The sequence below is a fragment of the Mytilus galloprovincialis genome, chromosome 2 (genome assembly GCF_965363235.1).
Source record: "Mytilus galloprovincialis chromosome 2, xbMytGall1.hap1.1, whole genome shotgun sequence".
In the NCBI taxonomy this organism is placed as follows: domain Eukaryota; kingdom Metazoa; phylum Mollusca; class Bivalvia; order Mytilida; family Mytilidae; genus Mytilus; species Mytilus galloprovincialis.
This window is the reverse complement of record NC_134839.1, coordinates 59,693,733-59,709,916: the sequence shown is the minus strand read 5'-3', so window position 1 is coordinate 59,709,916 and position 16,184 is coordinate 59,693,733. Positions and strand designations below refer to the sequence as shown.

Genomic DNA, 16,184 nt, shown 5'->3' with positions numbered 1-16,184 from the left:
CAAGGAGTTAAGCTGAATAACTAAATACCCATAATGGGACGGACCGACTGGGGTAAAACAATATGCCCCCAACTTTTAGTTGTGGGGCATAAAAAGAAACGAATCCAAGTGTATATGCTGTAAAGTCATTCATTATTTTAGCATATGTTATTGATATAAGATTTCTCAAAATTGTTTTATTATTTCACTTCAACATTGTGATTCGATCACCAGTAGTCATACCTTTTGTGTTGACATGAAGTATTAATAATATCTTCGCTTTGTGTTTATGTAAAATTCTAAACTATTCTATATAGTTATATTTTCTACCCCATGCATAGATTTCCTTTGCTCCATGTTGGCAATATTTTTTGGTTCTTAATGCTCGTAAGCATCGTTTACGTCTTAGTCTTCCAACTGATTTAATTCGAACGCCACTGTTGAGTCTTGTGTATATAAGAAACGCGCATCTTGTGTACCAAGATATAAGCCTGGTATCTTTAAATGAGTTAAACAAACGTCAGGTCAATGTCACTGCTAGTAGATGTTCCGTCTGCGCGGGTATCAAGGCTCGGTAGTTTTCGCTTTTTTATTTATATGAACTGTCATTCTGAGCAGTTATCCCAATACAAGAATATTTCATATTTTGAAATTCATCAACTATGAAGTTTACAATCACATCCATCAAATTCTGGGAATACTGTTGTAATATATACAACCCATAAAGCATTGGTTTCAATACTCTTTTCCTTACCAGAAATATTTGATCCTAAATGCTCTTCAAATTTGTACTTTATTTGTCCTTTTGACTTATTTTATTTGATCATCACTGATGGGTCTTTTGTCCATGATATGTGCGTATGACGTACAATGTCATAAGCCTGGCAGCGTTAATTAGTTTTCTTCTAGATATTTGAACGTGGGATCAATGTTTGAAGGTGTTATCAACAACTGAGATTACAGAATGCTTATCTTGAAATGGTGTTTCAAGGTTTCAGCTGCTACATTTCCACTGCTTTGACATTCTAATGTTAGCAGTTTGTTGATCCAAATTTCATTCATATGTAACAATAATACTTTATCTATTGAACAAACTAGTTTAGGCAATTGTATTTTATCAAGATTGAACATGCACTTTAACTAATATTGATGAAACAGGCTATTCGTTCAACTTGGAATTATTTTTAATTATGGAATTTGCATATTTTTTTGTGCTTGAAATTTTTAATAAATTCCAAGTTTATTCTGTATTATATTGTTTTCAGTGTTGCATTACACATTCCATACAATGTATTTTGCATAGATAGTATTGTGCGCCGCACAGTACATTCTATTGAAATTGTGCTTTTTCTCTCTTTGTAATAGAAAGTGTTGTGTACCGCAAAGAACATTAAAATACAGAATACATATGGATTTTATTACGAATTTCAAGAACAAGAAAGAAGAAGCAGATTTAATAAATTAATTCGCACTTCAGCCTGTAAAAGATTTATCAAATACTAGTAGGCATTATTAGAAGGTAAAACATGGTAAATAAACACATTGCAGACGCTATTTCCAAATGGGTTCAAACTCCAAAGAATTATGTAGAATACTAGCTTGTTGTTTGGTGGCTGTTGTTTGTTGGTGTTAGCTTTTCTCGTTTTTTTTTATATCGATTAGACCATTGAAGTTCCTGTTGTAATTGTTTTATACTATTCATTTATGGGCTGTTTATAGCTTGCAGTTCGGTGTGAGCCAAGGCTCCTTGTTGAATACATTAGGACTTGGATGGAGAGTTGTCTCATTGGCACTCATAACACATCTTATTATAATATATATATATAACAACCTTATTGAAATAGAAATAATTTAAATTACAAAAAAAATCAAACTTGCAACATCAAAAACCCAAAAGTGAAACTTGTATATGTTCACATCTTAAGTGAAACTTGCATATGTTCACATTTTAAGTGAAACTTGTAACAGTACTCATATCTAATAATTTATATATAAAGGATTTGTTTACTAAGATTTCGACCAATCCTTGTACACATCTATAAAATAAAGGAACAGTACATGTCAATAACTTACAAACAATACACTGATTTTCTGAATACTTAACATAGTTTTGAAGAATTACAAAAGTTCCTAATATTTCCTATACTTGTTTCCCTAATCTAATGTTTACTAAATAAACTCATCATAGATACCAGGATTGAAATTTTGTAATTGAGCCAGACGCTACTTTCTGCATGATTGAAATCGTAACTGTCAGAGAATAGAAAATGCATCTGCATAAATAATTATAACTTTAGTGAATATTATACGACAATGAGTATAATTTAAGATTTAAAAAATTTCACAAAAGTCAGTAAATCACAAAATATACGTCATGGTGCCAGTTCTATCCTAATAGATACATAAAATCATCTTGTTTGCATTATTGTAGATCATTTATCTAACCAAAGTTAATGAAGATTAACTATGTGATAAAATGTCAAATTGACACACATTTGTAGGCACTTTTCTGATCAAAGATGCATCTTTTCAGTACGAATAGGTATAGATTACTTTAAAACTGAGAACTGAACACAGTTTGAATACATTTGTATTTTATTCATATACTTTTCTGATTATTCTATAAATTTATGTTGACCTTTCATAGTCATGACAGTAAGTAAAACCAGTAAAAAAGAATGATACAAAGATTTATTTGAGGTAATTCAGTCTTCTCTGAGCATAATTAAATATAAATAAGTCATGGTTTTGTTACATTAATAACTAGGACTTGAAAAATCATCTAACAGCAATTATACATAAACACATATAATTTTATTATTTTCACATATATTTTGATACATATTTATAATACAAATGGAAAAATACAGAAATTAAAACAGGGCACATGTCTCGAGGTAATATGGGTGTCTTTTTCCATTTTACAGCCAATTTCAATGAGTATGTAGCTAAATGTAATATCTTTGATAAGCTTGCTTACTAGCTGAACCGTGAAGTCATTGTTATGAAAGGTATACTACCCTCCATTCGAAGTAGCCTAGTCCTACAGACAGATAGATTGGTTTACTGTCAGACTAGTCTACTCGTAAAGGAGGGTCATTTACCTAACCTAACAATGACTTCACTGTTCAGCTAGCAAGCAAGCTAACCAAAGATATTACCTTTAGCTACATACTCATTGAAATCGGCTGTAAAAGCACTCAAAAGTTCGTATTCAACACCATCTTACAAAATTAAACAATATAAATAGGTGAAATAAATTATTAAATACAAATTCATAGTATGGAATTTAGCAAATATTTTTACTTTCCTTAATGCTTTTAATATCAGACAATACCTTACATTGAAAAAAAACACAAGTGAGCCTGAAGAACTTAGTGTGCTGACTTGTAAAAATTGAATTAAAAGGCAACAACTAAAGATTTGTAAAAATCTTAAATTTAAAGCAATACCACATATACTGCGTCATCCAGTTGATTTGTCCACATTGGGATCTTTGATTATCTTGGTTTGCTGATCACTTTTGTTTTTTTCTGTTTCTGTACCTATCTTATATCATTTAAGAGATAATAAACAAATGTATTAGTAAAAACACAATTATCTTTTAAGGTCAATTTCTTCTATAAGGGGTTATCAAATTTTTTATATTTATATTGATATTATTGTAGAACTGGTATATAATCATCATTTTTGCAGTTTAGAATTAGTTATATTTCCAAAAGAAAAGTCAAAAATTTAAACAAAAATAAAAAGTTATTTAAAAAATCTGTTTCCTCTATCTATTTTAGTTCTCGAGATATAAGGCAAAAACTATGACTTTGGCAATTGCTTCTGGAGTGATTCAATTGTTTCAGTCATACATCAATTTTTTTGTAAATATTGTATTGCTGATAATTTTTGCTGTTAACATTTTCTACTTATCTTTTATAATTTTTAAACTAATAGGCAAAAATTCGAAAATTAGTAAAAACCAGGGCAATAACTCTTATAAGGATTCATATGATAATTTTGGTAAAAAAAGTAAGGACATAGATCTTAACATCTAAGAATATTTGCAGTAAAATTTTCTCTATCGATCAAGATATTAGAGATCATTAGATAACAAATGTATTTTCTTCTTATTTGATATCTATTAGTCATGCTGTTTGATTAGCAGGAACAAAAAAAACATGAACTTTATTTTAGAAACCTTATGGATCATAAGTTGTAGTTTGATTGAAACTGATCAAGTGGTATCAGAAGAGATGACAGATGCCAAAGTCTACATTGCTCTTTTGGTCAGGCTTCATCAAAAAGACAAAATATATCAAGGGAATTAAAAACTCACAAGTCCTTAAGAAAATAACACATCAATGAATATAAATGAAAGACAGTGAAAAATAAAACAATTATACAAAACAATACATACAAAACTAATATAATTTTTAAGTTATGCATTTATATCCAGATCTAAGCCAAGACAAATCACAAATAGATGACTTATAGACATTGTATATGTCCATGAAATCACTGAGACACCTTTATCTCCATTTTAATGCATGAAAGGGGTTTGCTTTCCTATCCCTGAGTTCTATTGACCAAAAAAAATTCAAGTAAAAATTGATTGTCAGAAATACTGAATTGTTCATGACAAAATTGATTGTCAAAATACTGAATTGTTCAAGACTTATAAATAGTTTACACAACATACTTAGTAATTATGCAGTCACAAAATGTCTTTTTATGTTTTAAGTCTATGGAAGTCACAGTGGAATTATATGTTATCTGTACAAACTGCTGTTATAGTCAGGAATTTCTAAAAAAAAATCTAATCTTGGATATACTTGGCTAAATGCCTTGACAAAATTCATTCACCACAGGATCATCAAGTTCAATAAAGGCAACAGTAGTATACCACTGTTTTCGAAATTCATAAATGGATTGAGAAAATCAAAGCCTTAAAGGCTGTAAAAGCAATTGCTGTCATGTTAATGTTTGGGGACTTTTATTTTTCATCCACATATATATAATATTTAAACCTGACATGAGTGTTGTCTAGTTAGAAGTAAGAAGGTTTTAACTTTATATAAATAAAAGACTTTAGCAGAAAGTCATTTTTAATATGTTTTATATTTCACAAGGAGACAACACGTTTACCAGGCTAAAGTTGGGGTCAAATATACATGTGCTGAAACATATAACTCAAAAAGAAATCATCATGGATTATCCCCTGGTAGTGTTTGTAACTGGGCAATAATTTCCTTTATTGATTTAATTTTAACAATTTTCATTATCAATTTATATTTAACCATTAACACAAATGATTAAGTTAAAACATTTCAACTTTCCAGACGCAAATGTTAAAAAACGGGAAAGAAATAAAATATCTTACAAGACATAAACATGTAAAGAATAAATGTATATATTTCAGCTTAATAAAAATATTTTCATAATGGTACTTTGTCATCATTTTTTAAACTAAGTTCCAAACATTATTGCTCAGTTGATATACATGTATGTCCTTCTGATGCGGTACGAGCACAGGCACTTGTTTCTATCCAAAATAGTTTTATATGGATAGCCGACCTTCCTATGGATAGAAACAAGTGCATGTGGGTACGAGATAACTATAATTCTCATGCAATCCCGAAAAGGGGGGAGGGTCATCACAGACAAACATGACATTAAATCGTTATCACTGATGTATTGTTAAGGGCCAGTGGAAGGACGCCTCCCGGTGCGGGAATTTTTCGCTGCATTAAAGACCTGTTGGTGACCTTCTGCTGTTGTATGTTTTTCTATGGTCGAGTTGTTGTCTCTTTGACACATTCCCCATTTCCATTCTCAATTTTATTATACGAACAAGAACAAACAGCTCTACGTTGCTTTGACATTTATCAATTTTCAGGAAACATTGCGAAAAATGATCTTCAATATTTCGAAAACATGTGAAATAAAATTGCTAACACGGTGGACCGTCGAGTGTCAACAAACGTAGTAGACTTGTTCACTGAAAAGACGAGGATAATGGTTTCATCTGACATTTGTTATGCATTCCCAGTTTTGATCATGATATTTAAAAAGACGTACTTTTTTTCAATCTATGTAACTAGAAAATTCCAAATTGAAATATCTCTTCATCTGGACCGACTTGGCATCTACTACGTTTGGACGGGTCCATTTCATTAGTAAGGTGATCGATAAATATTACGGATGACAGAAAAGGAAAACGAACTTATTGTTATTTGTTTTCAACAAGGGTTTCGTTCCGCTAAATTATTTGCGCAAACAAAGTTTGTCTATTTTTAGATTACAGGTAATCATTTGACACTACGCATTAACCTGTGTAGTGATTTTGATTTTACGATAAATGTATGAATGAACGATAATTTTATGAATGAACAAGAGCACCTGACCTCTTAAAGAAACACAAATTAAACATTTAAACCGTATTTAATAGGAGATAATTCAGTTAAATTTTCAATACTAAATCAACAACTGAAATGAATCCATATTTTGTTGAAACATCGTACGAACGGCGGAAAACGGAATCGCAGTTATAAAAATGTACTTTTTTTCACTCGGACTTCTATGTTATTTGATAGTCAAACGGTTGACCCTTTAAATACAAAAATACATCTACAAGAACATATTCTGAAACTTCTTAAATCCACTAACGTTTTTTTTAAAGTTTCAAGCTATGTATTGCATTAGAAAACATACATAGGTGTTAAAGAATGACAGACCAGGAGCCTGTTTAACAAAATACTATTGCTTGATATGGGCGGAGTCTCTGATCTGGGTCACAAAGATGGCCATACGCGATAGCATAAAAGCAATTGCTTTAAAAACAAATCTGTGTTACAAACTAAAACCTGAAAGAGTGATGGATGGTTTATTCATTCATATATAAAACAGAACTCTGTAAAAAAAAGTCCAGTTTTTATAAAGCCCTAAAAATAATCACTCTATTATCTGCTAGATATGCATTCATTTAAAGAATCAGACAGCCTTACTTCAGACAATCAGTGGCAAGTATTCCCATGTTAAGCATACCCCACTCCTAAATAAAAGTATTGGAAAATAAGGAGTATGTGTCTGATCGATAGATTCCAAAAATGTTTACACTTTACAAGCCATCACTGTCAAGCTGTATACCATTTATGACGTTATTCTGATTGGTATTAAATGAATAAAGGTGTGACTAAAATGATTAATTCCAAGCCTTTCAAGGACCATCTTGTCCTTTTCAAAGTGAAAGTGTCACATTTGAATTTTTATTTATTCATCATTACTCAGCTTATCTTTACCAATAACATGAACTCTCCCATGAGGTAACGTGAAAAATGATGAAATAGGAATGTTTTTGTTCTTCAGCTCTTCTGTAAGTTTACTTCTTGGTTCTAAGTAATGCTGAAACACAAAGAATGCAGAAATTTAATATTAAATTTGAATCCTGGTATCTATCATGTCTATGATGAGTTTATTTAGACATAAATAAAACAATTTATCATATAAAATTATTCTTTCCTATTTTAAGAAATAAAATGACTGCAGTATATACTGATATTTTATAACATAACAAATATCTTTTATTTAAATTTTGCAAATCAAAAACATTTTTTTTAAATTCTTGTGTTGCATGATAAAAAGAAAAGGACATCTTCATAAAATTTAAACCACAATTTATTCTTTTTGATTTCTCTCTATCTCCTCCTGGATCAGTAAAGCAAGTGAAATTCAATTAATCATTCTTTTAATATATATCAGTTTGAATGAATGTCTAAATGTCTTCCTATTTTTATGTTGTTTCATAGGTGATACCCTACATATCTTTTTATTCATATCTATATAGAATAATATACCTCCATTAAATAGTATAATAATTTCTCTAGAAATTTATCTTTCCTAATTAATATTTTCCTGTAATTAGCCAAAATGCTTTAAATGTAATACTAATAAAGGATGTATAATACTGTTTTACATTATTTTGTAATTTATTGCCAATTTAAGACATGATGTAGGGTGTGGTGAGATCTGTGAAAAAAATTAACCCTATAAAAATAGGACATGTGGTAATTTGGTTGTCAATGAGACAACTATCCAATGGTTGTCAATGAGACAACTATCCAACAGACTTCAAAAGAAGAAAAATTTCACTAGTTGATAAAAGTTTATCTCTGCTTTTATTTGAACTTCTTTTAATAATTCCTCAACAGAACATCATTTAACATCTACAGTTAGTTTAACTTTATATGCATCCTCTGAAAATGATTTTGCGTCGTAGTTCTCCTCTTATATTTAATTTGTTTCCCTCAGTTTTAGTTTGTTACCTGGATTTGTTTTTTCTCAATCAATTAGTGAATTTCGAAAAAGTGGTATACTACTGTTTCCTTTATTTACCTCAGTTGTTAATTTAAATGTTCCCCAGTGAATTCCTAGAGAATTTTCTGCTTTAATATCTTCATGAATCTTAACAGCTTCTTCTGGGTTGACATGCTGATTCTTCATAAAGTTTCTGAAATAAAAGTTTTGTTTACCTCCACTGAAGCAAATGAAATGTGTCTTTTACATTCAGTTTTTATATGATGAACTCAATATGTTGTTGAATAGGCAACTAAAGCAATTATTTTATTACAACTAACTTGAAATTTTACTGTAATGACTGTTAACTTAAAAGCAATAATCTGTTGGGAAAGCAAATTATAAAAAAGTTGACAAAATATTTTTGTATTGATGTATAAAAAAGAGGTTTCCTTAGAATGAGATAAATTCCTATCATATAGAAAGACCAGGAAACGGAGCAGATGCCTGTTATGCCAACTCCCATTACTTTTCAGGAATAGACAACTTTCTTGACTTTTGTAAATTTTAAATATGCATTAGATATTGTATACAAAATTTCAAAGTCAACAAATATGAATGATTTTTTTATTTCATATTGTTAGGTTCTTCTTTTCCTTCTCACAGAGACTATAGTGTACCCAAAAATTCTTTATATAATCACAAAAGCAAGTATTTTGCAAAACTATTTTATATATACAGACTGTTGTGACATCTGACCTATACTAAATATAAGCAAAAGAATGATATTACTTGCCTGTAGTCAAAGTCATGTACATGTAGAATCAGGCTATTGTCCCAAGAAATAAATCTCAGAATTGGCTGAGGAACGTTACAGAATGTCTTTTTTTTACTAAATCAATTAGTGTATTGATGTTTCAATTCTAATGACTATATTCAACAGATTAACTGAATCTTACCTTGGTTCATATGCACCTATAGGTATAGCTGCAAATGAAATAGGACCATACTTTCTACCAATTTGCTCAAATCCTTCACAGTATGCTGTATCCCCAGCAAAGTAAAAACTATGTTTAGGTCCTTTCACAAGCCAGCTTCCCCATAATGCCTGAAAAAAAAATAACAGATTATTTACAGCTAAAACCATCAAGTGCTGTGACAAGTATTGGTCACTCTCAAACACTGAAAAACATGAATCCTATCAAAAGAAAAGGGCCATATCAGGCATTGTGTCAGGTGCCACCAAAGGGAAGCAAATCCTGCTCCAAATGTTGCAAGTCTGTAAACTTTGGGAAAAACATCTTTGACAATTTTAATTTCTTGAACAAGATGTGCACTAAAATTAGTTTTCTATATACAAATAAATGGAGAATGTGTCCATGGGACCCAAATGATGCTACTGCTTGCATATATTGTTATAAAGAAGCTTTTAAAACTCTAGAGCAGTAAAAGGTATGCCAACCATATTCAATCTTGATCTGTATTCAGATTTTTTTTTGTCAACTGCTTGACCAGAATATTTTTTTCATCATATTGCCGGGATTAGAATAATTTTTTTAAGGAAAAAACATACCCCCCCTCTCCCTTTAACATGTTTAAGTTAAATGGTTGTTCCCTTACTGAATAACTTAAGACAGCTGTAATTGTTCAAGACACATTTATAAAATGCAACATGATGATGAACAGAGATTTACCTTGTTGGTATCAATCAAATTTCTCTTACACCAATGTTGACATGGGGTACAAACTAACTTAAAATCTGTCTTTTTAGGAAATACAGCCTCTTCCCACCAAGTTAGTTCTGTGACATCTTCACATCCAACATTTGTCATCCATTGTTTGGTCCCTTTAGGTACATACCATGCCAAGTCTTTCCCAAATCTCTCATTCAATTGCTGGACAGACCCATGATCTAAATGGTCATAATGAGTATGACTTATAACTACAATACTGATGTTTGGTAATTCTTTAACTTCACATGGTATTGGTCTAAAACGCTTGGGTCCGAACCACTGTGACATTGAAGCTCTCTGACTAAAAATTGGATCTGTGAGAACTGTTAGACCGTCAAACTGAACTAGTACACTAGCATGTCCTATCCATGTGACTTGAATGTCATTGGGAGGCGGATTGTTCAATCTATCAAAATCAGGTTTTTCTACTGGTAGTGTCTTGTCTAACTCCTGAAAAAAATTAAGTAACCTATTGAAATAATTGAATCCACAGCATTTAGTAGAATATCATGTTTGTTTACGTTTCTGTGTCATCATTTATCAATTATGATGTCTCTTGCCACTTGTCATTTTGTCAAGACTTCATCATGAACTAGTGAGAGTGCTGAATCATTATTGCTGCATAGTTACATCTACATGTACATGATTATTGTTGGTATCTCATGCTATTAGATTGTTATCATATTGACTTTTTGAAACCAATTTCTATTTTTTGTTTATATTTTGATTACAGTATTTATGGTATTAATAAACAGCTGCACCATAAGCGCATGATACCCTCGTCGTCTTGTGTAGAAGTTTTATGCAAAATCATAACTAGTTTCTGAGAAAGTTTTAAGCAATAACCATATATTGTTTTTGAGATACGGTGGGACTTGTGAAACCCCTCCTGTTGTTTTTTTTACAAAAAACTAAATATCATTAAAATAATATTTTGAATCAAAACCAAAAAGTATACAGATCTTAAGATTAATATAACAAAGAAGTGTGTAAAATTTTAAGCAATAATCATAAATTTTTTTTGAGATACAGCGCGACATGTAAAAAACCCTCCCCCTTTTTTACAAAATACTCAATAACTCAAAAATAAAATTTTGAATCATCACCAAAAAGTATACAGATCTTTAGATTAATATAATAAAGAAATGTGTAAAGTTTTAAGCAATAATCATAAATCGTTTTTCAGATACAGCACGAGATGTAAAATAAACAGCTGTGCCATGAGCGCATGATACGCCCGTCGTCTTGTGTAGAATTTTTATGCAAAATCATAAATAGTTTCTGAGAAAGTTTTAAGCAATAACCATATATTGTTTTTGAGATACAACGGGACATGTGAAACCTCTCCTGTTTTGTTTTTTTTTACAAAAAAATGAATATCACTAAAATAAAATTTTGAATCAAAACCAAAAAGTATACAGATCTTTAGATTAATATAACAAATAATTGTGTAAAGTCTTAAGCAATAATCATAAATTGTTTTTGAGATACAGCGCGACATGTAAAAACCCCCTCCCCCTTTTTTACAAAATACTGAATTACTAAAAAATGAAATATTGAATCATCACCAAAAAGTATACAGATCTTAAGATTAATATAACTAAGAAGAGTGTAAAGTTTTAAGCAATAATCCAAAATCGTTTTTGAGATGAGTTGGACATGTGAAAAAAACACACCCCTGTTTTAGTTACAAAGTGCTGTAACTTAAAAAAGTTTTAATCTTATTTTCACCAAAAAGTATACAGATCATTTGACCATCGTAAGAAACAATTATATAAAGTTTCAGGAAATTTGGATAAGTCGTTCTCAAGTTACGGTGCGACATGTTTACGCCGGACAGACTGACGGACGGACACCGGACATTTGTATACCATAATACGTCCCGTCAAAATTTTGACGGGCGTATAAAAACCCTCCCCCTTTTTTTACAAAATACTGAATAACTCAAATTTTGAATCATCACCAAAAAGTATACAGACATGACAGATCTTAAGATCAATATAACTAAGAAGTGTGTAAAGTTTTAAGCAATAATACAAATTCTTTTTGAGATAAGGTGGGACATGTGAAAAAAAAACACCCCTGTTTTAGTTACAAAGTGATGCAACTCAAAAAGTTTTAATCTTATTTTCACCAAAAAGTATAGAGATCATTTGACCATCATAAGAAACAACTATATAAGGTTTCATGAAATTTGGATAAGTTGTTCTCAAGTTACAGTGCAACATGTTTACGCCAGACAGACAGACGGACACCGGACATTTGTATACCATAATACGTCCCATCAAAATTTTGACGGGCGTGTAAAAATATGATCATGTAAACAGATGAGATATATTTACTTGACTTCTAGGAATATTGGAGTTGTCTTTGCTGATGAAAATGAACTTCAATAATCCTCCTAATCCTGGAAATTTAAATCCTTTCCATGGGTTCTCATAACAACCATTCTTTAAAACAATTGGATTGGTAAAATCATCAGGCAAAGGATCACTAACTGCTTCTGCCATTTATCTGAAAAATAAAATTTAATTTAAAGAATATGCATATACCTGTATACATGGTATATGTAACAGCCACTATGTTCCGTCAGTTACAAAATGTACTTTGTTCCAGCGGAACTTTTCAACTAGTTATTTATTCCGATTGAACTTTCCAACTAGTTGTTTTATTCCGAGTGCAGTCGAAAAGTTCTGGAAAAAAGTAGGTAGTTAAAAAGTCCCGGAACAATGTAGCTAGTTGAATAGTTCTGGCCGAACAGAACAACTAGTTAATTTGGTCAGAATGTTGCCTTTATAACGGAATAAATTCTAATTTATTGTATACATTAATCTGAAATTGATATTTTTAAAAGTACCTACATGAGGAGGAACTTTTGGGCTAGTTTGTTAGTTCCAGTTTTGACTACTTTGCCAAAGAGGAACTTTGTGACTAGTTGATAAGTTCTTTTTGACTTTTGTAATCAGTATCTTGGTTCCCCTTTGAAAGGTTCAAATATAATATGTTGTGCTTTTACTTTGCATCAATTCTCTACATGCAACTTTGTGACTGGTTGATAAGTTCGGTTGGTACTTTTGGGCTGTTTTGTTAGTTCTGGTTTTGACTAATTTGGCAAAAAGGAACTTTCTAACTAGTTGATATCTTCCATTGGAACTTTTCAACTAGTCACTTTGTTCCAGTGGAACGTTTAAACCAGAGGAAGAACAAAGTAACTAGTTAATAAGTTCCTCCGGAACTTTTTGGCTAGTTAGTTCTTTCCGCCCGGAACTTTCCAATGTCGGAACAAAAGAGCATTTACATATACATGGTATATGGACATCTTTAATATATTTAGGAATAGTTTAACTCCAAAATACATAATCTTCATTCCCAACTTATTTCTTCCAGTAAACTAAAATTAGTAAAGAAAACTTTTAACTGCTATAATTGAGCTACTTGTGTCCTAATCAAATACAAGTAACTAACCAGAAAAAACACCCCTTTTATTGCATTATTACTATATGTACATTAATGGTTAATACATAAACGTTTTATCTATCCCACTCCAAACATTGCCTAGTTTAAGACCCAGCCCCCTTTCATGCCTTTCAAAATCCTGAATCGGCATCTGATCAATCATGTCAATATAGGCAGAAAGCCTCTAACTTTTATTGCTTTGCAGCCACTAAAACTTCCATCTCTACAAGTTGAACAGGTACAAAGAAAAATAAGTGTAAAACAACAACAGTGTCTGAGTCTCAATGAGTCAATGTAGAAACATTTTTTGCTTGCTAAAAGATTTGTTTACACAGTCATTACAGTAATTACATATTATATTTTAACATATAAACAAACTATAATACAATACCTTCCACAATTATTCAAAGAAAGCTTGAAAGACAACAAGTCCGTATCTTGCTACTCTACAGGCTATACTAGGCTACTCTACTCTACAGCCACAGGTATTGCATAGAAATTGTTGTGTAACGGTAGGCCGACATTTAGAACATTATAAATTTATGTTCTGGGTTGTTCAAATACCTTTGTTAAAACTATTATCTCAACCATTAAAAGATCTTTTTCTTATACAGTATTCAAGTTTCTGTTTAAAACTTTAAACATGTTTTCGCTTTTTGTGATTTCTTCTTTCATTTCATTTTATTTGACATACTTTCACTTTGACAGGAAGTACATCGATGAAGGACATTTCGGCCATACTACAAGTTCGGCCACAGTCGTTTCGGCCATACTTATTACAAAGCCTGTTTTGTGACTTTTGCATCCTCTATCACTTGTATAAGTAAATAGTTATTGTTTTTGTTATCTCTGTATTGTCATGCATTGACTTTGGCTTTGGAAATAGTGTTCTTATATGATACATCATTTTGTAACTTTTCATAATAGCATGATATGTTATCATGGAACCTTTCATTCTACCATGTCAATTATTATAGTTATATGTAATGCCATAGGTCTTAACCATTTATTGTTAATGAGTTTGTGCCAATAAAAATATTTGTATTTGTATTTGTACATCACGTGCAAAATTGGAAAAAAATCAGGGATCACTGTACTCGTTTTTTTTTTAAATAGGTGATAAAAAACATACTGAGAAAAAAACCAAGAAACGTCTATATCTATAAAAAAAAAAAGCCGACATAAATAGTCTAGAAAATGATATTGACCAAGCCTTTACAGATCATTTAAAGAACAAAGATAAGCTCACAAACTCCGTCGAAGATAACTGGAATTTTTTCAAAGACACAATTGTCAACAGTGTAAACAAGCATGTCCCACAAAAAACTATCAGTGGGAAACAAGATGTGCCCTGGATGAACCATACCATTAAGCGACTAATTAGAAAACGTCAACGCAGATACAACACAGCTAAAAACTACGATACATCAGAAAACTGGAAAAAATACAGAAAAGCTAGAGACATTGTCAAGCAGACCATGACAGAAGCACACGATAAATACATCAGGGGTATATTGAACGATGACAGTGCTAATGAAGAACAGAAAAAGCCTACCATGGGAAAGAAATTTTGGCAATACATAAAGTCAAGGAAAAAAGACACTGTCAACATATCAACCTTGAAGAACACCGACGTAATAGACAGTAAGGGGAAAGCTGCTATACTTAATGATCAGTATGATTACTGTATGATAGTGTATTTAAAGACGAAGATATGAATACAATGCCATTTCTTGGAAACAGCAACATCGACGACATAGAAATACTAAGAGTGACAGAAAATGGAGTAATCAAACTTCTCAAAAAGCTGGACACATCAAAAGCCATAGGGCCAGACATGATACCAACTAGAATCTTAAAAGAGGCAGCCGACCAAATATCACCATTTTTAACATACATATTTAACCAGACGTTGACATCCGGGACAGTACCATCAGACTGGAAGCTAGCAAACATCACAGCTATCTACAAGAAAGGTGATCGAACACAAGCAGTCAACTACGGGCCCGTCTCTCTGACCTCTATATGCTGTAAAACAATGGAACATATCATCTACCGCCATGTAATGAACCACTAAGAAAAAGTATTTTAGTGGACTACCAACACGATTTCAGACAACATCGCTCCTGTGAAACTCAACTGGTGAACACCATAGAATCAGTGGCACGATCTCTGGACATGAGAGAACAAATAGATATGCTTGTCTTAGATTTTTCCAAGGCATTTGACACAGTCCCACACCAGCGGCTATTGCAGAAAATGAGGTACTACGGTATCCGTGGAGATGTTCTCGGTTGGATAAGCGGATGGCTTACCAAACGAAATCAACGAGTTTGTGAAGATGGTGAGATGAGTGATATGAAAGCAGTACGTTCAGGTGTACCCCAGGGGACGGTCCTTGGACCCTAATGTTTCCCGCTGTACATCAACGACATAGGCGATTCTATATCGCCATGTACCAGTCTACGACTGTTTGCTGACGACTCCCTTTTGTACAGAAGCGTCCACAACTCGGATACATGCCATCAGCTACAACAAGACCTTACGCAACTGGTAGAATGGGCAAGACGCTGGCAGATGACATTCCACCCAGCAAAATGTTTCATCCTTAGGGTAATCAGAAAACGCAACCCAATTGTTCACAACTACCACATGATGGGACATTACCTGGAAACTGTTCAGCACTACCCATACCTCGGCTAAGAACTATCAGAGGACATGAATTGGGACCAC

At 31.9% G+C, this 16,184-nt stretch overlaps 1 protein-coding gene across 2 annotated transcripts; it reads right to left on the bottom strand.

Moving 5' to 3' along the window:
• Positions 1–2,556: 2,556 nt before the first annotated feature.
• Positions 2,557–14,151, bottom strand: LOC143063999 (N-acyl-phosphatidylethanolamine-hydrolyzing phospholipase D-like). Of its 2 annotated transcripts, none has more exons than XM_076236488.1 (6): positions 13,843–14,151; positions 12,338–12,509; positions 9,957–10,445; positions 9,222–9,370; positions 8,362–8,476; positions 2,557–7,371 (listed from the first exon to the last, which is right to left on the bottom strand). In XM_076236488.1, exons 2-6 carry the CDS (start codon positions 12,503–12,505, stop codon positions 7,240–7,242), a joined length of 1,053 nt encoding a protein of 350 aa, XP_076092603.1. In that variant the 5' UTR covers positions 12,506–12,509; positions 13,843–14,151; the 3' UTR covers positions 2,557–7,239. The 2 variants fall into 2 exon arrangements, with proteins under 2 accessions (XP_076092603.1, XP_076092604.1); XM_076236489.1 differs by having other exon boundaries at positions 14,016–14,151.
• Positions 14,152–16,184: the final 2,033 nt, after the last annotated feature.

What these genes read in the sequence shown, in the direction of transcription:
- LOC143063999 (XM_076236488.1), bottom strand. Translation starts at nt 12,505, where the DNA reads ATGGCAGAAGCAGTTAGTGATCCTTTGCCTGATGATTTTACCAATCCA. An exon ending in CCAATATTCCTAGAAGTCAA is followed by an intron (nt 10,446 to 12,337) that starts GTAAATATATCT and finishes AATTTTTTTCAG; the next exon opens with GAGTTAGACAAGACACTACC. An exon ending in CATTTAAATTAACAACTGAG is followed by an intron (nt 7,372 to 8,361) that starts GTAAATAAAGGA and finishes TTTGTGTTTCAG; the next exon opens with CATTACTTAGAACCAAGAAG.